The 24,513-nt window shown below is 47.4% G+C and overlaps 1 protein-coding gene across 4 annotated transcripts in view; it reads left to right on the top strand.

Annotated features, from left to right (window-relative positions):
* The window catches only part of RARB (retinoic acid receptor, beta), a 370,255-nt gene that overhangs the window by 324,442 nt on the left and 21,300 nt on the right, over positions 1 to 24,513 (top strand). For all 4 annotated transcript variants that reach the window (XM_012644553.1, XM_012644554.1, XM_012644555.1 and 1 more), the window contains exon 4: positions 18,158 to 18,318. In XM_012644553.1, the coding sequence (XP_012500007.1) occupies positions 18,158 to 18,318 (161 nt within the window). The remainder of the gene's footprint in view (positions 1 to 18,157; positions 18,319 to 24,513) is intronic.

Genomic DNA, 24,513 nt, shown 5'->3' on the forward strand with positions numbered 1-24,513 from the left:
CAAAATGCAGGTGTCTCAAGGTGAGTGTCTCTTAGCTTTCTCAACCAAGCCTTCGATCTCTATCATAAATCTGAGAGTCAGCAGTAGTTCTGAGAGAGGAGAATCCCAGTCCAAACCTACCTGCATTCCTCTTTGTAAAGTTACTTAGCTCAAGGCACTTTTCAATAACCATGTTTTGTAATTCTATTTTTTAAAGTTGAGAGGCATCCTAAAACTTTCCCATAGCCCACTGACCGTGCCCTGTTTTTAAATAAACTTGCATATGAGCGAGAGCCCTGGGATGAGATAGCAAAGCCAGTAATCATAGTTGACCACAGGCCCCTCTGCAGTTAAGGTACATGGTAGCAAAAACAGTCTATGTGATTGAAAATGGCAGTTCCTGGAGCTGACCAACCATTGTGCAATTTCCTGAATTTGGTCAAAAGATTATGGGGTGAGTAGGGGAACAGGCTGGGCAGGAGAAAGAAAGTCTGGTGAAATTAATGAGAAAAATATTATTTTAGAGTCCAGCATTCCTCTCCAGCTCATGGCAGGGCCAACCTTAAATGCATGCAAAGTTAGGCCATATGTTTCTCAGGATAATGAAAATGGCTGGGATGGGGGAGGGGCTGCCAGCTCTAGTTGAAAATGACTTGGTTGTTAAGTGGAAGGGACTTGGTAAAGCCACATCAGTGGCTGGTTAGGGCAACTTGACCTCTGTGCGTAAGTTCCAGATAACCGGGTCTGCTTTGAGTACACCAAGGTCAAGTGGGCACCACACCATCTCTTTCAGTCTGGTTTCCCCTCTCAGGTTTTTAGAAGGTCAGGTATCACTCTTGACCTCTCTCCCTATTAAAATCTACACGAGGAAGATAATACTTCACCCCTGTGAAATGAAGTAAGGCTGTGATAAAAGTTATGAAGGAAAGAATTTTGAAAAATAGATGAAAACGTTCAATGTCTTTGGTTTACTTCAAAATAATCTTGAGGAGTATAGGAGTGGGAAAGAAATAACATTGGCTGTGAGTTGACCACTGAAGCTGGGTGCTGAGTGAACAGGGGCTCATTATATCATAGTCTATAGTTTAGGTATGTCTGAGTTTTTTTTATAACAGAGATGTTTAAATATAAATACATATTCCGGTTGTCAGGACTGGAAAAATTAATGACATACCCCTAAGGTATGATTTTGTATTTTGAAGCTTAGGATGAAAAACAGGGCCAGGCATGGTGGCTCACACCTATAATCTCAGCACTTTGGAAGGCCAAGGTGAGAAGATCATTTTCGCCCAGGAGTTTGAGACCAGCCTGAGCAACATAGTGAGACCTTGTCTCTACAAGAAAAAAGAGAAACAGAGACTCCACAAAGGAAGACATGCAAACTATAATTCATTTGGTGAATATTACAAAATGCATGAAGAGTTAAAGTACTTAAATATTTAAAATTTTACTTCTTGGGAGATGATTTTTTCTAGCCATCTTTTACATTTTTTTTCTGGAAAGATTTGATTATAAAAAACAGAACCATGTTGATTGCTATCTATAGACTTTTCTGGCTATCTAGACTCTTATTGAGCTTTCATTGGATGGCAGCCTCCTTGTAGGAAGGTGGCTTTTGCCTCTGGCACCCAGGCACACTCTTCAATATCACTCACAGAATGGTAGGCAGGGGAAGAGGGAACTTTTCTACAGAGAATACTCAGAATCTTTACAACCTTCCTCTCATCTCTGTGTGATTTAGACCTAGCTATTTGTAAGGATCCCTTTTTGACCAGGTTACTTTCCAAAAGAATAGCAGGTAATACAGTGACTTTGGAGAATCTTTGAACACTTAAGAAGGAAGAATTTCAGAAGGAGAACTCACTCCGTCACCACCACCAAAAAAAAAGTCATCTGAGGTGTTGCTTCCTGAGAATTTGTAGCAGTGAATAAACTCCATTCATACCATATTATGCACCAATGCTCCCTCAGCCTTGGCAGTGTCTGCCCTCCAAAGGTGCCTGGCACGCGTTCATTGCATGCATTTGTACGTATTATCGTTGGGTTTGTACTACAGCTGGGCAGGTTTGGAGGCCAAGCTTTGTTCCCAGGCCCTGGGAGGATTAAAACATCCCTCATATCCCCTGGACACCTCTCAAATACCACAAGCTCAGATACCTCACTCTCTTTATGTTCCCAAGATCTTTGCTTATGCTTTTCCCCCAGCCTAGAATGTTCCTCTCCTAGTTAACTGCTGCTCAGCTCAAATGTTCCCTCAGCTCAAATGTTCCTTTTCCTGTGCCAACCTCCTCCCTCCTTTCCCCGATTGGGCAGAAACATAATTCAGTGTGTCAGCTACACTGTCCCCCATAATGTTTTCTAGGTGTAATGACACCTTAATCTGTTTGTGGTTAGATGGAGAATGTCTGTGTCTACCCCTAGACCAGGGCTCTGGAAATACTGCAGGCCATTGTTAGGATTGGGGAACAGGGGTTTCCCAGAAGGCAGTGTCTGTGTGGAGGTGGCGGGGGGCAGTTCATTTCTGTGCAGAAAAAATCAGTTGACATCTGTGTTGCCTGATAACTGAAATAAAATGAAAAAACAAACATGGGTGGCAGGTATTAATTCTGTTACTTTTTGTTATTAATAAATTTACTTTCTTCCCTACCTTGGATTGATTGCACAAACAACTTCTTGACAATGAAAGATATTTTTTAGCATATGGGTCAGCAAACTGCAGCCCATGAGTCAAATCCAGCCCACAGCTTGTTTCAGTAAAGAAAGTTTTATTGGAACACAGCCTTGTACATTTATTGACATATAGTCCTGGTTCTTATTGCACTACAAGGACAGAGTTGTGTAGTCGTTAACAGACTGTGAAGGCCTGAAAAACCTAAAATATTTCCATCTGGTCTTTTATGGGAAAAGTTTGCCACCCCTGGTCTAGACTGTGACTCCACATCTGCCTCCTTCACCATGGACGTCTCCAGCTGTCACTGCAGTGCCAGGCACAGCATAGCATAGATTCTGTCTTAGTCCCTTTTCTGTTGCTTATAACAGAGTTCCTGAAACTGGGTAATTTAAAAAGAGAGGGAATTTATTCCCCACAGTTATGGAGGCTGAGAAATCCAAAGTGGAGGGACCACATCTGGTGGCGGTCTTCTTGTTGGTGGGGACTCTGCGTGGTGTCCCGACACCGTGAAGAGCATCACGTGGTGAGGGGGCTGAGCGTGCTAGCTCAGGTCTCTCTCTCTCTTCTCATAAAGCCTCCAGCCCCACTCCCATGATAACTCGCTAATCCATTAATTCACTAGTGGACTAATCCATTCGTGAGGGCAGAGCCCTCTTGATCCAATCACCATTAAAGGCCCCAGGTCCCGTACTGCCACACTGGGGATTAAGTGGCAGCATGAGTTTTGGAGGGGACAGACATTCCAACTGTAGCGGGTTCCCTAGAACTATTCAAGTAAAATTATTGAAGGAGTGAATGCATGAATGAATGGGTAAAGTGGCAAACAGCTACTCTGGCTTGTAGACTTAATTTTTGAGAAGCTCGTTCCCACCACTATGTGCAGTACTTTCTGCTCCCTGATACCTACAGCGTGTGCTCCGTCACCTCTCCCAGCTCTCTTCTCAGGCAGCCCCTCCTGCCACACTGCATGACACAGCGTCCCCTGTCGATCTCTCTGTCTCCCTGCCTCGTTTTTCCTCCTAACACTTATCGTTACCTGGCATTGTATTGGATACGTATTTGTTTATTGCCTGCCTTCTCCAAGAAGAAAATAAACTCCAAGAAGCGGGGAGAATTGTTCATTCACTAGCACAGCCCCAGTGCCTAGAACAGTGGCCGGAATATAGTGGACACAGTGACAACTCAGTACATTTTTGTTTCCCAGTTCTGTCAGAATCAAGTTTTAGTTTATGTCTATCATTCAGTCAGTAAACATTTAAATTAATGATCACATTTAGAATTGTCTGCACACGGCTCAGGACTGCTTTCCGCGTACTCCAGTTGTTTCTTGGTCGTGAACTGTCTTCCCACTAGATCCCAAGAGCTGTCTCATGCTGATCTCATGCCGTGCAGATTGGCACGAAGTAGGTGTCCTCGGGGACCTCGGAGTTCTTCCATACGGCTGCTGCCCTAGACACTGCCTTTCCTCTCTCCCAAGTCCTGCAGGCTGCCTCTAGCTTAGAAGGCATTAGCAGATGTCTTTTTGATTAAAAGGGAAAGAAAGCACATTCTGGGTGTGGGTGTTAGAGGAAGGGCAAAGGGAAGTGGATTGTGAAGCTCTGGCAGGAACGTTCTGTGTGTTATTTCTTGGACATCGTGCGTGTGTGTGTGTGTGTGTGTGTGTGTGTGTGTCCCCTTAGCAGAAGCATTCCGGGGAATAGAAACTGAATTCTCTGTTAATGTCAGACGTCCAAGTATGTGGCTGTGAGCTATGCAGAGAATGGTAAAGATGGCTTTTTTTTTTTTCCCCAATGACTCTCTGGAGAAATAAATACCTGAGAATTAAAGTTCTGTAGGCCAGAAAGAGGATTTTTGTGAACTAAATAGGATTCAGCAATCCTTTGTAGATGGTGCAGTTGGGGATGATCTATTTATATTGAGAAAGTGACACGTTCACTCAGGGGAAGGCTACGTTGGCTCCAGTTCTGCCTAACACTTCATATGCTGAGATTGACTTGGGGGCCATGACTTATTTTTGCCGTTTCATCTTTTAACATTTTCTTTTAGTAACACATGTGGCCTGAGAGTGACCCCTCAATGGCGTTCTGGGCGGCCAAGGCCAAGTAGAAACATTCCTTAGTTACAGTCCTCATTATGTTCTTGTTACCAACACTAAGCTTTTGAAAAGGCAAAAAGTTTTAAGAATTATTTTATGAGCAATATATAGCTTTGGAATTATGTAGGAGTGGCCTCGAATTCTGACCATGTAGATTACTGGTTTAAATGTGGCCTTTCAAGTCCCTTAGCCTCAGTTTCTTCATGTGCAACTTGGGGAGTAATAGTGTCACCTACCGCGTGGAGTTGCTGTGCGAGTTAAATGAGACGATATGGTAAACACTTCGCAGAGCACAGCAGCCCCGAAGGGGTGGGCTGGCGATGGCAGTGATGTTGCCTGTACACTCCAAACTGTACTAACAGCTGAGGGAGACACGAGAAGTCTGGGTCCACGTCGCAGCCCTGATTTGAGAAACTGGTCTGTAACAGCGAATGATTTTGAGTTTGAATTTCCACAATGGGTCGGACTTTCAAGGTCAAGGGCAAGGAATAGTTAATATTTTCTCATAGTAATCCTTGTGGACAATTCCTGATGTCCATAGTGGGTCAGTAAATGATATGGATCCATCCGTGCATAAGGCTCTTCCTTACAATGACGCTGTGCTGCTGGGGAGTCTTCAGATACACGTGAAAGAACTTTCCCTGTGCCACCACGTGACCTTGCATCCTCCCTACACCACATACCCACACATGCACATGCACAATTTCCACGAAAGCAGGGACTTTCAGCTTTGGTTTCCTCTGCATCTTCATTGTCTACACCAGCATCTGATACACTGTACCAGCTCAGTAACTATTAGTAGAATGAGTAAGTGTCAAGTTCCAAATTGAGTCTATTTCATATTAAATCAATTCCTAGAAGTAAAGAGCTAGAAGAAACAAAACCCAGAGGGACTAAGGAGTTTGCCATCACTTTCCATGGCTGTCATTTTAGTCATAAGTGGATGTTTCCCAAGCCTCTGTCTCCAGCCAGTCACCTCTCCTGAGCCTGAGACCCAGACAGCCAATTGCACATGGCACACACTGGACAATGCCACTTGGATGGCACAAGGGCACCTGGAATTCCACACATCCTTCTCCTTCTCCTTTGCTCTCTCACTCTTGTGCAAACTGGAAACCAGGTTGTCACCCTTGACCCTTCCCACCACCTGACACCCCATACTCCTTCCCCTGGCCCTTCCCCACAGCCCCTCCCTAGCTCAGACATCACTCTTCTCTCACCTGGAACTTCTGGCACCACCTCAGTCATTTCTCTGTCCCCAGTCATTTCTTCACCATGCACAGAGAGATAGTTCTATTAATAAGAGGCAACTCTGATAATATTGCTACCACTGCCACCCCAAACGAACTTGAAGCCCAAGTCTCCTTGGCGAGATTCACAAGATCACATGAGCTGTGGTCCAGCCTCAACCCTGAACTGCAAGCCCCGCCCTATTCCTTGTAAAGCCTCAAAGCTGCCCTGTTGCTTCCCTCCAGGCCTGCAAGTTTGCTGTCTTCTGCCTGGATAGCACCCCCATCTTCTAGCCTTTGTTTAGCGATCCCTCCCCATGCTTTGGTACCTACATAGATAGTTCTTAAGTGTATGCATCTTCCAAGATTTCATTGCTCCAGATTGACCCTCCAGTGAGCCTCTACACATGAGCAATTTCAGGTTCTGTGGGAAATTCATACAGCCTTTTTGTGTTTGTAAACATGAGTGGTTTCACCGATCTCTCTTACAGGTTTGATTGCAGAAAAACATGTTTTGCAGTACTTGGACCCAAGTTTATTTCCTAGATTGACTTTTGAAGGACTTTCTCTGGCCTCATCTTAACCTTCTCCACCCCCCACCCCCAGCCTGGCTCCCTTCCTCATTGCTCTGCTATAAATGTTCTCTTGAAAGTCACCCCTTTCTCCGTTGCCAAAACAATGAACTTTGCTCCTCCTTCATTCTTTCTGACTGGCGGCTACATTGGACACTTGGCCAGGCTGCCGCTGCTGCTGCTTCAAATTCTTTCTCCATTAGTTTCTATAGTTTTTTGCTATCCCAATTCCTGCCCAAAATTCATCTGCTTCCATCACACTGTCCTCTCCCCTTTCCTGCCAACTACTGGTCACTCTCAAGGATCAGTTCCCGGCCCTCCCCTTTCCCTTCCTCTCTCACCTGAGATTGCTCATCCCCTCTCAGGACTTCAGCGGTCACCTCTCAGGTTAACTCCTAAGTAGTCTAACTTCCGAGCTGTTCTCTTGCCAAATCCACGGGGCCATCTCCAAAACAAGCCTCTGGATTTGGCACCCAGATTTCTGATTCACCTCCCCTCAAACCAAATTCATCATTTTCTTGCCAAAAACTAGATTCCCTACTCCCTACCAGCTCCTCCAATTTTCTTCTCTTTCGTGGTGCCATCAGTAGCCCAGTACCAGGGTTAAAACTGGGGTTATCATTACCTCTAAGTTGTCATCTTCATCTACGTATTCAGTCTGTGGCCAAGTCCGGAGTATTTGCCCTCCTGGTGCCTCCCTACACCTCCCACTTCTCTCCCCTTATTATATCAGCCTGGCCTTTTCTCCCCACCTGTCCCCATCTCCACGTTTCCCTGTAGTCACAGCAGCCTCCCAAGGCTAACTTCCATCATGTAGCCATGTTCTTTCCAACCCTTAGACCTGTGCACGTGTTCCCTTCATCCAGAATGTCTCCTACTCCCTCCAAGCCCCATCATTTAAGAAATATAAGTTGAGCATTTCTTCAGGGAAAGACACTGGACTGTGCACCGAGGATGCCTGAGTGAGTAAGACCTAGTACACTCCTGTAGGGCCTGTCACTCAAGATTCCTTTGTCCTGGGATTTTTCTCCATGGCTCCTCAGACTAAACCATCTGCTCTCTCAGCTGTGGGTCTAAGTGCTGACTCACAACCTGCTCCTTAGGTTTTTGTATTCCTATTGCTTAAATCAATGAGTGAATATCTCCTTTCTGGCATCTAGCTCAAGGCATGATAGTTGTTTCGTAAGGTGACTGGGTCTTTTACTAGAAGGTGAATCTCTTGAAATGATACCTTCTCAATCTTGTTTTTTTAACTTCTGTCATAGTTCCAGATACAGTTTAAGTACTTAATAACTATTTGACCAGAAGAAGAAATAAATAGATAGATGGATGGATGGGAAGATGGATAAATTGATTAATGGGTAGAAAAATAGACATATGGACAAGTAGGTGGACAGATGAATGGATGAAAACATGGGCGGATGGACAAATGGACAGATAGGCGAATGGACAGACCAATGGATGGAAAAGTGGGACAGATGGATGCACAGCTGCACGAATGAACAGATGGAGAGATGAGAGGATGGCCAGATGGATGGGTGAAGGAATGGATAGATAGGAGGACTGGATAAATAGGTAAATAATTTGGTGGACAAATGGACAAATTGACAGACTGATGGATAAAAAAAATGAAAATTAAAAGAGATTTCAGAGCCATAATTATTAAGAAAGGAGGTTGGTTAATTGACTAATCATATCCAATAGTGGGCTAGCATAAATCTCATACATGGACTGCCAATTCTCTAAAAATTAAGATTAATAGAATACATTTAGAACAAAAGCTATACTGAACAAGATTTACACCTACTCGGAGATTCTGAAGCCTCTTAGAAACTTTAGTACTTCAAGGACTGCAATGAGAATCACTTAGGGGTACACAGGCTAGCATAGACCATTTGAAATGCCATGAAGTTTTTCATTTAAGCTAAATATGTAATATAAACATCCACATATCCACATGTAGACCATTTCTCTAATCATCTGAGTTTCTAAAATTTATTCGACAATACATATAGGAGCTTCTCTACATCAATATCCTAAATAGGGTGTCTGGCAAACGACTGACAAAATTACAAGGCATTCATCTGTCTCTCTCAGATGCCTTATTGACACATGGGTGGCTCAGGCAGAAATTCAGCAAGTATGTCAAGCAATATCTGAAAAAGTCGAATCCCAAAAAAGTGAATGTGGTCATATCTATCTACTAAGCCAAGTTCAGATGGAAAGTCCTGACATAAGAGATGAACCCACTGAAAGTTTAAGAACTGCCAGTTCTTAAACTCTATCTTCCCCTTAATCTCCAGTTATATGGCACCAGGCTGGAACATTGGTCTTGCATAAAAATTCTTTCCTCTCTCCCTCGCTGCCTCCCTCCCTCATTTTCTACCTTCCTTTCCTCTTTCATTCCACCTTCCTCCCCCCCTCCACCGCTGCCTCAGCATTTCACATTTCAGAGCATTCGTGTATATTGAACTCTTAAGTTCTATGTCATGTATCATGTGCATTTCATCTATTGAGGGGAAAACCATGCTTTGTTTGACTTAGTATCTTCAGTAGCTATGAGCCTCCAGACGTGTTTGGTGAATAAAGGAATTGGGATAGTACTCCGACTATTTTTGTACATGTTATGCTTTGTTGCAATCATTTATATATCTAAATACATATGAGAATCTTGTGTGCAGTAGACAAAAAAAAATAATGTCCTCATTTTTTAGAGGGGGAAACTGAGGTTCAGAGACTTTAAGAGACTATCCTGGGTTTGTACAGTTAGTAAATGATGGGTTAAAATACAGGCCTTTGGAATTTTACTCCAGTGTCCTTCCTATTTGTCCGAAGTTTATTTCATATTATTTCAGACCTTTGGGACACACTTCCATCATTGCTGTGTTCTGTAATAGACATGGGTGGGGTCTGGAACTTTGAGTTGCAGGAATGATATGTTTGCTTTCTTGCCTTAACTGCTAAATTAAAACAACCATTTATTCAAATATCCTGTTGGGTAAAAGGCATGTGTGCTTGTGCTACTGTTGTGTAAAACCACTCTTTACATAGACTGTATTAATTAGCTCTTGCTGTGTAACAAACTACCCCGAAGCTCAGTGGCTTGAAACAATAAGTACTTGTTATTGCTCACAAGACCATGGATCAGCCAGGTTGTACTTCTGGGTTCATTGGGCTCTCTCGTGAGTCTGTGGTCAGCTGCAGATTGGGTAGGCAACTCTGCTGATCTGCCCTAAATTCTTTCCCACATTCAGGGGTAGGCTGGCTCCACATTGATCTAGAATGCTCCTGGCCAGAACAACTGTGCTCTCCTCCTCATGGTTTCTCAGAACTTCTGCTTCTCAGAATTTTTCCTACGCTGAGAAAAACCTCATTTTTATTTTAAAAACCACTTTAAAAGTATGATGAGAATGTCAAGAAAAACTTCAGTTCAATTTGCTGAACACTGATTGGGGTTAGAGAACAGTAGAAATGAAAAATCTTGCTATTATAATTTATCATGATAGAGATTGTTTAATATTTGAAAGCACATAACTTGTTATAAAGAATATGGGTGACACAGACCACGATACAAATTTACCTGGAACAGTCTTTTACCTGGAACAGTCTGCTGCTGGGAAATTTCCTTTTGCCTTCCTGCTCTCCAACAGATACTGTTTTGAAAGGCAGCCTATGCCTACTTTATGAAAGAAATATAAAGGAATGTGCATATATCTCTACTCAACTTTTTCTCCATAGATATATGTGACTCCTCTTTTAAGATTATTGATTCCTGAACATGCTGCCTGCCTTTTTTTTTTTTTCCAAAAAAGTTAAAAGACCCACTAAACAGTATTTCAGATACATAGGAGCATGTTAGGCTTCAGCAGAAGTGAGCGTGGTATAGCAAAGAATTTCTTGCCTATGAAAATTGCCGATGGAAGTGAATACTGAACTCTTTTTTTCTAGATCAGAGGTTTTTAAAAACAAGATGAATTGGTCATGCTGTAGGTGTCTGTGTTTGCTCCTGATTAAAAAGGAGATGGCTAGCCTTGATGACTTAAATTTCCATGTTTTAGCATTCAGTTTTATGCCATCAATAAAGACTTTTATCTCAGCCCTTGTTCATATTGGATAGCTCTGTCACAAACACGAAGCCAAAGACATGTCCGCCTTCTGTGGCAGGATTTAGGCAAAGCCGTCATGGAGTAACCCACTGCTGCCGAAGGGAACGTACAAAGCAGTACTGCACAGTATGAAGGACAGCACCTCAGCATTGCACGCAGTTTCTCAGCTACTCACTGTTGAGCTCCTGCTTTTATGCATCATGCCAGAATGTTTTCTTCTCCCTCATCTCTGGGGTTCAGCTTACGGTATTTCCTATAGTTCGTATGTCCAAAGAAAAGAATTTTTCACTGAAAACAGAGCCCCTAAACTCCAAATCTCTTGCCTTGCAAGGATGCCCACCACTGTCCAAAAATGAATGCGACCGCAATAGCGCTGGCCACGCCAGCCCAGACAGCAGGAAAAAATGTATCTGGAACACTGTCCACTCGAGAAGAGGTAAAATCTCCATATCTAAAAGCAAGCGGTGAAGGAAAATGTGTTTAAGATTGTTTGGAAAGTTTGTTAGTGTAACATACCACTCTAACTAAAAAGAAGTATTTGGCATCCATACATTCTGGCATTTTTCTATAACTTTTTTGAATAACTTTAAGAAGCTGAGCTAGGCTGGAAGATCCTTGTTAAACTCTCAGAATGCTGTGTTCAGACTCTTTCCCCAAGACCTGAATATGTAATGTTCTGTAAAAATTCCAAGGATGCTCCTTGCTTGATTGCCGGCACAGCGGACACCAGGTCGTCCCTCACACCTGCAGTCGTGTGGAGCATCCGGTCGCCTTTCGAAGTCCTTGCACGTACGCTGCCGTGGTGCAGGTGTGGAGCGGTCCTTTGATGATTCTGTTTTGACCTCCACTTCACAAATCCTGAAATCAAGGTCTCACAGAATGAAAGGGCTTTCTTCATTCAACACACACTCTTGGGTGCCCCATTCTCAGCCAGGTCTGAAAGGCGTGCGTCTCGTTAGTGGCAAGAAAACTTAGCTGCAGCCTCCTTCACTAACCTTTCTCGATGTATTTGTTCGAGTTTCAACTAGCATTTACGTGGCAAGCGCTGTATTAGGAAAAAGACATAGTCCCCACCTTCAAGGAGATTCCGATGTGGTATTTACTTACCCTAACTCTTCAGTGGGGCCTGCTGTGGCAACTGCTTGAGCACCAACCCCCAAATCCTTAAATTTTGGGAAAATGTGTCTCTAACAATTAGTAGTAGGTCCACCTGCCTTCAGATCTATGGTAGTTCACATACATAATTAGTTTAGAAAATAATTTTTAAACTAAAATTAAACTGTATGTTTTTCTTTTAAGTATATCAGTATGTTAGTTACAGCCCTTGCCCACTCATGACAGCCAGATAGCTCTGATCACCAACTGTGACCCATTATTCTGGCAGTTAGCAGAGAGCCGAAGAGTCAAGATGAACAAATCCCAGACTTTAATTTTCAAGCAAGAATAAATAGACCATTATGCTTCCTTTGCTAAACTGAATATAAAGAACTTTATGAACAAAAATATTATCAATTGTATTTTTCCTTTTTTTTTTGACGTGAAGGAATTTTCAGTGAAGCATTGTTTTCATCTCTTCTTGAATCCCAGTGAAATCCACATCTTTTGTGTGTTTCCTGCATTTAATTTTTATTGTGTGCATGGAAATCAATATTCCAGATACATGCACAAGTGCACACATTAAAATGAACATGACTTCATTTATTTCCGTGATTAGACATTCAAATAAAAGTGCTTGGGTGTCTGTTTTCATATTCATAGGTTGAGATCCGTACATCAGAGGTATTTGTATAAGTGACACTTTTATTACATTCATTTCATTTGCAATATGATAGTGGATCATAAATACGTTACTTTTATGCCACCAAATCTGATTTGTAGCACTTAGCCCCTCACAAGGAGAACACTTGATATTTTATGGAGTACCTTCCATCTAAGGAGCACTCTGCAGACATCGGCCGGGCTCCGTCAGGTGTATAAATCACACCTGTGACCCTTTGGATGCCCCACCTGCTTATCAACCTCCTTGCTGCTGCTGCAGGGTGGAGAGCAGTTAGCAACCCCTCCGCAGGCCCTGGGTGATAATGACACCTTTACTCTCTGGAAGAAAGAGGCTCAGGTGAGCTCTGTGTTGCCACACATAGGCCCTGACAGTGGTCAGAACTCCCCATTTAGTCATATGTCCACCTTGTCATTCACAAAACAGTACTTTTGGCTCCCACTATAGGGCAGATGCTAGATTAAGCCCTAGGGACACAGAGACAAATAAAATATGGCCCTTGCCTTCCAGACATTCATAGACTGGGAGGGGAGAGCACGTGGAGCAGGCTTTGATGCAGGCGTGACAGTGTGTGCCTCTCCCCACGCCTCCCCAGGGGTGCTTTCAAGCCTAAAAGCAGCTTGTCAAACCCCAGGTCCCTCAGGGACATATGGGTGCATATACCAGCCAGTTGCAATCAAAGCGAGAGAAGAGGTCGGCCATCGAACATCCCAGGTGGCCTTTGGGGCTGAGAATCAGTTGCACGGAGAGGAGCCTCATGGGCTACATGCCCACCGTCCCACACTCCATTCCCAGCATTAGCTTTCTAGTCAGGGACCAGCAGGGCCCCCCTCCCCACACCCAGTACTATGCACACAGAGCTCCCCGTAGCATCCTCCCCAGCACTTAATACTCTGGAATCGTGTGTGCACGCGACAGACCCAGCAGAGCACCATGGTTAAGAGGGGGCCCTGCAGCCAGGTTCCCTGAGTTCAGATCCCCATTATGTCACTCGCTGGATGCATGGCCTCAGGCAGGCTGCTCCCCTTCCTGCACCTCCATTTCTTATCTGCAAAATGGGTATAATAATGATACCCACCCTCTCAGGTTGTTGTGAGGATCGAATGACCTACTGGGAAGAGAGGGCTTCAATGAGTGCCTGATGGCTCTGCAAGAGTTGTAACTAACACCTTCACTATTATAATAATACTCCAGTATGTGAATTGCAGTGTATATTATAATGGTGATGCCAATATTCTGGCTATTATTATTATCACCGTCACTGTTTTATATGATTAATGTCCATCTCTCCCATAAGTGAGCTCCATGGCAGCAGGAACCATCCTGTGTTGCATATGCCACATAGTAGATGCTCAATAAATATCAATTGAATGAATGAACAAAACAGTGAAAGCACAAGTGAGTCCACCTGCTCATTTGGTGCAGGTGGCTACCTCCAGGCATAATTTTTTATGGCAAGTCTCCTCTGCCACTGACAGCCACGGGCCCACAGTACTCCCCACAAGTCCTTGGCATTCAGGCCCACCCATTTTCCCACAGAAAGTCCTCAATTCTTCTTCCTGCGTAACTAACCCACGTAAGGCTTTCCAATAAACTCCCTTTTTCTCACCTGGCACACCACCTGTACATCTCTGTGCAGGTGCTACTGCTGTCCCAGAAAAGAGAGGCTCTGAGAGGAGCTGACGCCTCTGGGGTCGGCTCCACATGGTAAGCAGTGAGCTGATGCTTGTGCCAGATCCTGTGGCTTCCCTTGCAGCCCCTATGTCACCCCCTGCCCCTCACCCACCGATGGCCTACAAGGGGACAAGGCCCTGCCCTGCCCCACGAACTGCTGACCATGAGGCCTCAGAGGGGCCTGTGGCACCTAGAAGCTGGACAAAGCCACCATCCCTAGCCTTCATGGCTTCCTGTGCACCATGTCACCTCCTTGATTCTGGTAGCTCTTGACAGCCATCCCCATGCCTGGCCCAAATGCCGTGTCTGTGTTCCACCACAGTTTGAAACCATTGAGTGATGCACTTGCGGAAGCCACATTATTTAGAAAATTTGCCCATCAACTTATGAAGCTTTGCGTAACTGGAGCATTATCGCCGGAGGTGTTACTGTGTTTTGTAGGTGCAGAGGAATTTCCTGTAGTTCCAGGAGTTTGTTTAGTCACAGAGACAGTAGTGATAGGACTTTGCTCAGGAGACAAGAAGAGTCTTCCAGGCAGCCTGGAGTTATGCGCTGGTCCCCTGGCAACCAGGCAGCTACTGAGGGTGTTCCAATGGGAGCCCCAAAGCACGGAAGACGGTGCCCTGGCTTTGTGAGTGGAGGGCGCTGTCGCAGCACAGCCCAACTGAGCCCTGCACTTGGTACTCAGCTGCAGCTCACCTGAGCTTCCTTCCCACGTGATCTCACCCCTGCCTTTCTTGGCCTGGTTCAGATGCCCTATGATGAGAGCCACAGTGTCCCCTCCCTCCCGGGTAACCCTCTGAGCTGTGTTTGCTCATCCAAGTTTTCCAGGGGCCCAAGGGTGGGTGGGGGACAGTGAAGCAGAATGCTTAGGAGCACAGATGCTGGTCCCACGGGCCCCCAGGGATGGGATGATGGGTGATGCTTGGGTGGGTGGGTGGGTTGGTTTTTTGGTTGTTTTGTGGTCCCTCTTCCTGCTTTTCTGCGAATTCCACTGAAATCCTCACTTGAATACTTTCAAACAGGGTGTTCTTGGGCCTTAAGTTCCTTGAGTGTGGAACTGGGATCATAACGCCCACCTCACCCTGGTTACCGTGAGGTTTAGTGAGCTAGGAGTCTTAAATTGCTTATGGCACTAGCTAAACACTCACTAGATGGTATTACGGTTTCTGCCATGTTTTTACGTGGTCATAGTGCCAACTTGGCCTCTGATTCTGCTCAGAGAAGTTGCTCATGTTTAGTAACTTGTGACCTCCCTCTGGTCTCTGGGTTTTTTGTTGGTGGTGGTGTTTTGAGATATATAATTCACATAGCATAGCACTCACCATTTTAAAGTATACAATTCAGTGGCTTGTCTTTTTATTTGTTTGTTTGTTTATTTTTATAGAGATGGGGTCTTGCTCTTGCTCAGGCTGGTCTCGAACTCCTGAGCTCAAGCGATCTCCCTGCCTCAGCCTCTCAGAGAGCTAGGATTACAGACCCGAGCCATCACACCTGGCCTACAATTCAGTGGTTTGCAGCATATTGACAAAGTTGTGCAAACTTCACCACTATCTAAGTCCAGAACATTTTTACCTCCTAAAAAAGAAACCTTGTACCCACTAGCACTCACTTCCTATCCTCCCTCCACCCAGCCTTGGTAGCTACTCCTCTTCTTTCTGTCTACAGCTTGGCTTACTCTGCACATGCCATGTAAACAGAATCATACATGTGGCATTTTGTGACTGGCTTCTTCCACTGAGTGTGTCTTAAAGGTTCATCCACGTTGTAACATATATCAGTACTTTAATCTTTTTTATAATACTCTACCGTAAAGCTTATACCACATTTGTTCACTCATCGGTTGATGGACGTCGGGGTCGTTTCCACTTTCTGGCTGTTATGAATAATGCCGCTATGAACATTCGTGTCCAAGTTTTGCATGGACATACATTTTTGTTCTTGGGCATATGCCTCGGGGAGGAATTGCTGGGCCACGTGGTAGCTCTATGTTTGCCTTTTTGAGGAACTGCCAACCTGTTTTCCTCAGGCTCTGTTTCAGAAGGACACTTGCCGCTTAGATTTGATTCTTCATTAGCTGAAGAAGAGGGTCGTTGGCAGAGGCGGGGGAAGGAGGGAGTCTGCCCCCCGGAGAGCCTGTGGCGCTCACACACAAGCCTTCAGCCGGCACCAGCCCGGGCTCCATCCTCCTCGAGAGCCACCAGGCGTCTCCGCCACCACGTGGCTACCCCGTCCTCCCTCGCCGTGTCTCCTTCGCTGACCTCATTCTTCGTATTTTCCCTGCTCTGAACCACGGCACCCTCTCACCCTGCATCCTGCTCCTTCTGGGAGGCGTCTGGTCCCAGAGGCCTTGATGGGTCAGTCTGCTCTAGAAAAGAATACAGTTGAGGCTGAGTTACCCACTCATTTCGCCAGTGATCTGGAAATGTTCGGACCCGTGAGCAGTGTCATTTCAGAGTCCTGGGGGAAGGAAACCATCCGGAGAGGTGTTCTCCTCACACTTATCCACTTCCTTAGGAATAAGTGAGTCCAAGTGAGGAGAGAACTTCTCAGCCACATAAACTTGAGCACATTCCTTAGCTTCTCTGAGACTTAGTTTCTTTATCTGTAAAATGGGTTTAAAATTGCCTGCTTGATAAGGGGATTAAGTGAGGTGCTATGGACAAAGCTCCCAATACCATGTTCAAGAAGATACTGAAAAAAAAATGTTCCTTTCCTTTCCCCCCCGCTGCCCCCGCTGCCCTCCCTCTGAGTCAGGTATGCCTGGCTTATGCAGACGCTGTGGCTTTTCAGTACCATTCACCCCTTCCCCTTTTTTCTTTCCTTTGACCTCTTCTCCTCTCCCTCTGCTGCTGCTGTTTTACTCTGCCCTCAGCTCCTAACCCAAACATGGGGATTCTCATAACGTAGAGCCAGAGAACTGCCAGTTCTCGAATCACCGATGTGCTCTCGGCGAGGCAGCTCAGGCCAGATCCTCTTAGGGCGGATCAGATTATGACCTGGGTCATTTTGCAGCACGGATCCCCAGGTCACAGTGGTGGCATGCACAGCCAGGCGGCATCCAGCCTGGCACCCCCTGGGTCCCCAGGGAGCGTCCCTGGAGGGGGTGGTGTGGTCTGGTTTCACCTGTCAGCCTCCTGGGTTTCAGTTTCCTTCCCCAGGAGATCCTAGCCAGGGGCTAGAGCTTTGAGTTACACTCGGATTTGAAGTCATCCAAGAGGCCTGTGCCGTGGGAGGGAGCACGGGCTTCCCCCTCACCGTGTGCTGCGCCTGATTGTGTGCCTAGCGCTGTGCTCGACGGGGGCGTGCGGAGGCGAGGGGCACACACCTGCCGAGGGGCCCGAGGGCCAGGTGAGGCGTGGAGGAGAGCACCTGCGAGTGAGCAAGTGAACGGGTGGTTTTCCAGGCTGAGGGTTTCAAACTGCATCAGTTACTATTTTTAAATAACTTTATAAATAACAAAAGACTACACAGTTAATACAGAAAGTTTAGGAAGCGGAAAAACATGAAGAGACAAAAGCCATACTCCCATCACTTCTAAGATGAGTTTCTTCCCAAGTGCTGGTGAGTTAATTCAGAAAACTGAAAAGCAAAGAAACCAAAATGCTTCGCTAGCAAATACCGATTATGAGGCAACAGAGGCTTTGTTCAGGGACCTGATTCCAGGCGAGAGGGATTTCCTGGTGGTGTCTCTCAGGGCATCCCCTCTGGAATAGGAAGGTAAAGCTCTTGGAAAAATCCTTCTGTCTTCAAGGAATGAGTCTGCATAGAAAGTTCTCTTGCAAAAAGCCAAGACCGTAAGCCGCCCGGGCGAGCCTCGGCTTTCTGCAAGAACTGACTGGCACGCACACACGCAGACAAGCCTAGCTCTCTGCCCAGGCCCCCGGCTGCCGAATCCCTTTTCCGAGGAGATGCATTTACACCACCTTTCCCACTGTTCCTGTTCCAAATGTTGGATGATTCCAAGGCCGTGTTGGGAGACGGAACCTCCCTGCTCAGGCAGCGCAGGCCCAGCATTGAGTGACCTCTGATTTGCTTTCTCTCTCGTTTCCAGCTGTCAGGAATGACAGGAACAAGAAAAAGAAGGAGCCTTCGAAGCAAGAATGCACAGAAAGCTATGAAATGACAGCTGAGCTGGATGATCTCACAGAGAAGATCCGGAAAGCTCACCAGGAGACTTTTCCCTCGCTCTGCCAGTTGGGTAAATACACCACGGTAAGAGATGCTCCTGCCTCAGGCCGCTGGGACTGTGGGCATGGGCCCTTGCACACGTGTGTGTGCATGGACATACACACACTCTCACACTCTTTGTCCTGGGCCTGGTAGGGATGTCCACCCAATTCAGCCCAGGACTTGCATTTCAGCCGAGTGGGGCTATGCAGTGACCGCTTCCCTCTATGTAGAAGGCTTTTGGCAGGCACTGAGTAGGATGAGTGTTTCCTCAATTCAGTCATACACACATGCGTTCACTCAAGAAGCACTAACTGAGCACTTACTACATGCCAAGCCTTGTGCTAGGCACTGGTACCATGAACTATTAATATTTGTTGCGGCTCTCAGGGACTTTAATCTGGTGAAGGAATCAAGTGACACTGGTGAAGTATTACATGGATCATAGCAGACATCTGTACAGAGGGGACCCAGAGGGGCCAAGAGTGGGGTCAACTTTTGAAAACACCAAGCCAGCTGTAAAATCCAGCCAAGATAGTCAAGGCCATCCCTGGGCCGGGGTCTGCCTTCAGTGAGAGGATGTGGATAAAACCCCTAACAGGGCCTGGAAAAGTTGAGGGCAGCCGTGACCTGTCCCCCATTGGGTGAGTGCTCCGCCTCTGCTCCCCAGCCTTCTGCTTTCACTGAGATTAGGTCTAAAGAGAAGGGGAGAAAAGAGAAAGTGAGACAAAAAGGTAGGAGGCGTGTGTTGCCCGGTCTAGGTTGTGCCGGTAGAGATGTCATGCACGAGGTGCTTTAATCTTTCAAAATGGATTTTTCATGTATTGTGTTCACTGATACATAGTCCTAGTTTATGGCACATAATAGATAAGCAATAGATACTTGAAGAATGAATGAATGAATATAACTAGACCGTTGTTCTGGCCTCTTTAAATAGCTTAGGTTGCTTACCTAGGATGCTAGTAGACATACTTTTAAAAAAAATCCAAATATCACCACAATTGCTGGTTTATTGACTGGTGCGCCAGAAAAAGAATAGCGTGAAAGATCCTGAAGACTGAAAAGATGAACTGGTGATGCCAGAAAGAAAAGAGAACAGCGAGTGGAGGGGCTCTGAAGCAGTTCTTGGGAGCACATGTGTCGTGTGTTAGGACGTTGGTGGGACGGGTGACTGGGAGCAGGCCCACGGCGTTGCCTGTGCAAACTGGTGTGAGCACACGCCGGGGCGCGAGGCCGCGCGGTTGGGTGGCACCAGCTTCTGACGGGCTGGTGCCTGCATGAGACAGGCCCCCGGGCCAAAGCAAAGACTCGGGCTCACCTGGAAGCAGAGGAAGAACCTTGAGCAGTGCTTCCCCACACTCGGTGTGCCCCTGGAGCACCCGGCAACCTTGTGAAAGTGCAGGTTCTGGGGCAGCAGGCACGGCCTGGGGGCTCTCGAGCAAGCTTCCAGTGCCGCTGATCTGCAGACCACACTCTGAAGGGCAAATGAGCCGTGCTTCGAGTAGTGAGACCCAGGATGACCTTCCGGGGCCCGCCCAGCCCTGGTGCCAGGAAGAGGGAGAGATGCCGACATGCAGGCTAGGCCACGGGAGACGCTTAGCTCACTGGACCAGCCCCGTTGGGCTTGGGGGGCACGTCCCATCCCAGAGCAGGGACACAGCAGGGCGAGGCTGGACATCACAGGGGAGCTTTCATTTTCACCCGCGAGGGAAAGCAGAGGCTGGCGAGGTGGCACCGCGTCTCCCGAGCAAGGGCCTGGAACCGCACCGAGTGTGCTTAAGTCCTCCTCAGCCATCACCAGCCCTGTGACTGCGAACAGGTCACTCAACTTCTCTCAGCCTCAATCTTCCCATCTATAAATGGGATAATGTAAAATGGCTGGGCGGGTGGAATTAAACAGTTCGTGGAAAGCTTCTGTGATGGGCCCTGGAAATACCCACGCAGCAGTGCTGTGGCAGAAACAGCATCCACCACACACCGCCTGCTGGGTGCGAGCTGGCGCTCCAGGCCCTGGCCCCAGCGGGGTGCGTGGGACGGTACAGAAGAGTGAAAGGATTCGTGACCAGTGCCAAGGAGCGTAGCATTTATTCCTTGTATAAACCTTTGTTGATCACCAGCCACGTTCCAGGCACAGTGAGGGACTCAGTAACAAGGTGTGTCAGCCCTGACCTAAGGAATGGGGACATCAAGTCAGGCTGGGGCAGCGGGAATGTGCATAAGGCGAGGAGAGGAAACAGGTGCTGTGCAGTGGCAGGAGTGGGTTGAGCCGAGAGTGAGTGGGAAGTGGGAACTGGAAAAGCCCGGCAGAGTCTTGATGCTAACTGAGGAGTCCATATTTTAGTCTGTAAGTAATGGAGAGAAATTGACAGTTTGAGATCAGAAGTCTTTATTATTGTCATCACCGTTATTATTACAGCTAATATTTATTGAGCATTTACTATGTACCGGGGACCATGCCAAATATTCTAGATATATCAATCCTTATGAGGAGTCTGTGAGGTGGGTATTGTTGCCCCCATATTACAGATGAGTAAACTGAAGCATAGAAGGACTAAACAACTTTCTCCTTGCTTCACAGTCAACAAGTGGTAGAGGTGAGACTTGACCCTGAACAGTCTGACTCCAGGGGCAGCTCTTTTCACCACTGCATTATACACAGAATACCTCAAGAGGGTTGTCAACAAGGCTAAGTGGAAGCAGGAGCCTTCGGAGGCATCCGGTTGGGAGGAGGTGGCTGTCATCCAGGAATAAATCAAACTTTTAGCTCTAGAAAATACAGAGCAAAAGATACCAGAGTGGGGAGTCATCCTGGAAGAGGAGACGTCTGGGCCAGGCAGCACCTGGGGTCATTAGCTACTATATATATCCGGGCCCCTTCCTCTTCCCAGGTGGGGATGTCAGAGCATGGCCTGGTTAGTCCCATGGCGTCCATGGCTCCCACTCTAATCTGGAGAAGGGCAGGACAAGCACAGAGCATTTGCCCCCTCCTAGAACACATGCCCTGGGGTGACCTGGCTACAGGATGGCTCACATGTGAGGCATCGTCACTCCCGGAGCAGCCCCACCACTGTTAGAGAGAAGCTGATGGGGGAAGGGGACAGTTAAACACCTCACCTTCCTGTTCCTTGGGCAGGATAACTCTCAGGTGTTGTCTAAACCATCTCCCAGAGTTCCCCAGCAAGACTGAGTCCTGATCGCCCACAGGGGTGACCCGTACTGGCCACTTTCCTTCCCTCCCCCATCCCCAGAGCTTCTGGGGATCTCCTTGCACAGAAGCCACTTGCATTCAGATCCTACTCCCAGAACCTGCTTCTGGCCTAAAACGGAGGGGCTTCCCTGTGGGCTGCCAGGGCCCCTTCCCACTCATCCCACGCTGGGAAGGAGGCACCACTGGCCCTAACTGGGGCCTGCCATCCTAAGCACTTTCTGGGGACTTTTTTGCCCCTCTTTCCATCAAGCAGGGAAAATAGAAATCCAAGTTCATCTGCAGAGGCCGGCTCCTAACCCCTGGGCAGCCGACCTCCTGCGAGACGCACGCTGCCCTTCACTGACTCGGGGAGCTGTCCCTTCGTCTCTGCTATCTGCACGCAGATCTAGCCATGTTGTTATTGTAAGCGACTTCAAGTCCTTTCTGGAAGTAGGTGGGGGTATAAATAAATAACAACAGCCACAACACATTCTCTGCAAGCTCTTAGTTCCGAGTCAACAATTTTTAAAAAGAGCTTTTTTTAGATAGGCAGTTGCTTCCACTGCAAGAAACTTCCTGTCATCCTCACCAGCGTGGCGTCCCTGTCAGATGCCTTTGAATAAGTGGGTGGAGAGGAATAGAAAAGGCAGCCAGACGCCTACTACAGATCTTTGAAAGAGTAGTTCCTTTTTCTTCCCTAATTAGGGTAGATCTGGGGCAAGTGGTCAGGTCCCAGAGGGCGGCAGGAGTGGATAGAAGAGACAGAAACTTACGCCCGCCTCCCTCCACCGCAGGCCTGGGCCGGGCGCTCACCTCCAAGCTTCGGGACTAGTGCCCTTGGGACGGTTTCTAACCAATGACCTTCCTTCCAACAAAAGTGGGGATGAATTCCATGTGGAGAGGTAGAAAGCATGAAAGCAGAGCATAGCTATTTATAGATGAGCCTTCCAAAACAGAACCAGGAATGAACCAGAGGAAGCGTCCTAGCCCCGAGGATGTGTCCTCTGCTTCCTTAGATCAAACCCTAGTGACGATGTCATCTGGGCTCCAGGGCCTCATAACCCCAGGTTCACACCTTACCTCTGCTACTTAGGAGTTGTGCGTCTTCGGAAAGTTGCATCCTCATTTGAGCCTTCACCTGTATACCGGGAATTTTAACGTTCCTGCCTCATACCTGGAGGGTGCAATGAGAAGATCAGAGCACTTCGCGCAGTGTCTGGCATGGAACAGGTGTGGAGAACGGGCAGTTCTCCTCCTCTTTACCCGTTACGAACGGCTTGTCATGTCTCCTAGCCTCGTGCCCAAGTTCCAGTAAAGCGGGGGTGTGACGGCGAGACGGATTCCAGGCCGTGCGGCCCACTGGGGCTGTCTGCCCGGCACACCTGCCCCCGCCGCTGTGCCATGTGCAGGCCGTTCATCACCGTGCCGGGCTTGGTGGGACATAAGCTGTCCTCTGAGGGGCTCGTGAATGTGAACTATGAAGATTTAAGGAGCTCTTAATCCACTCTGAAAAATGACCACAAACAGAATTATTAAACCACCGAAAGACGTTCTAGGAGATGGACTTTAGAAAGGGAGGGCTATCGTGAGCAGTTACAGCCGTTGGCAGACGTGGCTTTCTTTTTAAAAAACTATCGTTTGTGATCAGCCAAGGAATCAGAACCTGAAACTGGGGGAGGTCAGCCCCCCAGGAGAGACGCACCAGGAGGGGTGGAAGGTCGGGGGTGGTCATGAGACCCGAGTTCCAGTCTCCACTCTGTCACCTCGCAGCTGTCTCACCTTGAACCATCGCTTACCTTGGGGAGCCTCAGTTTCTTCCCAGTAAGCACACGTGTCCTTCCCAGGTCAGCGAGACCACCCTTCCATTCTGCAGCACACGTGCACCATGTACTCACGGTGTAAGTTTCCCAGAGCTGCTGGAACGCGGCGGTTCACACCAGCGGACTGAGACGGCACTGATTTGTTCTCTTACGGCTCTGGAGGCTGGACGTCCACGGTCAGGTGCGAGCGGGCCGTACTCTCTCTGACGGCTCTGGGGGAGAGTCCTTCCTCGCCTCTTCTGAGCATAGGCGGTTTACCGGCAATCTTTGGTGTTCTTTGGCTTGTAGCTGCATCATACTCATCCTCCATCTTCACGTGACCGTCTTCTCTCTGTATGTCTTCACATCATCCTCCCTCTGTGCCTGTCAGCCTCCACCTAAATTTTTTCTTCTTATAAGGGCCCTAGTAACATTGGATTAGGGCCCTCCGTAATTTTAACTTGATGACCTCCGTAAAGACCCGGTTTCCTAAGGTCACACTCTAATGTACTGCGGTTAGAATTGCAACGCACCCTTTGGGGAGACACAGTTCAACCCACAGCACCTGCTGAGTGCGGAACTGGAGTGCACGGGTGTTTCCCTTCCACGCTTGCAGCTCTGGCAAAGTCTGGCTGAAGGTCCTGTGTTGCCACAAGTGTTGTGAGCATTGAGGAACAGCACACGTACGTCCTCGTCTTTTGAAGAAAAATGTTCTCTAGGCACTGTGCTAAGTACCCAGATCTTGCCGGGTGGTGGAAAAAGAAGACATTCCCAGCAAAGGGAATAGTGGAACGCAGCCATTTTCTCTGGTTTGCAGGGAAAGGGCTTGATAGGAGGCAGAGCTAAGTCTGAGGACGTGGGCTAGGGCCTGCTTGCTGGGGCTCTGTGTGCCGGAATAAGGTGTGTGGATGTTAGCCACAGGGCGCCAAGGGAAGTTTCTAGCCAGGAGGAAAAACAGGTCCAAGGAGGTGGTGCCTAGGTGCACAGGGCAGAGCTTTTGATCTTTCTTAGACATGCCCCTAGAGTTCCAGAAGCCACCGTGGCCCCTGCCAGCAGCTGGGACCACTCCAGAATTCCAACATCTCTTGGACATCCTCTAGAGGGCCTTGGTCTATACCCTTCACCCTACTGCACTCCCCCGAGGCCCCAGATCTCTGAGCCCCAGGCGTGCAGGGGCCACAGCTGTGCAGAGGAGCCCCTCCAGGCTCATGTCCCAGCTGAGGAATCCTAGACATTGGTGGTCCGGGAGCAGCC

Source organism: Propithecus coquereli, unplaced genomic scaffold (assembly GCF_000956105.1).
Source record: "Propithecus coquereli isolate 6110/MARCELLA unplaced genomic scaffold, Pcoq_1.0 Scaffold214, whole genome shotgun sequence".
In the NCBI taxonomy this organism is placed as follows: Eukaryota; Metazoa; Chordata; class Mammalia; order Primates; family Indriidae; genus Propithecus; species Propithecus coquereli.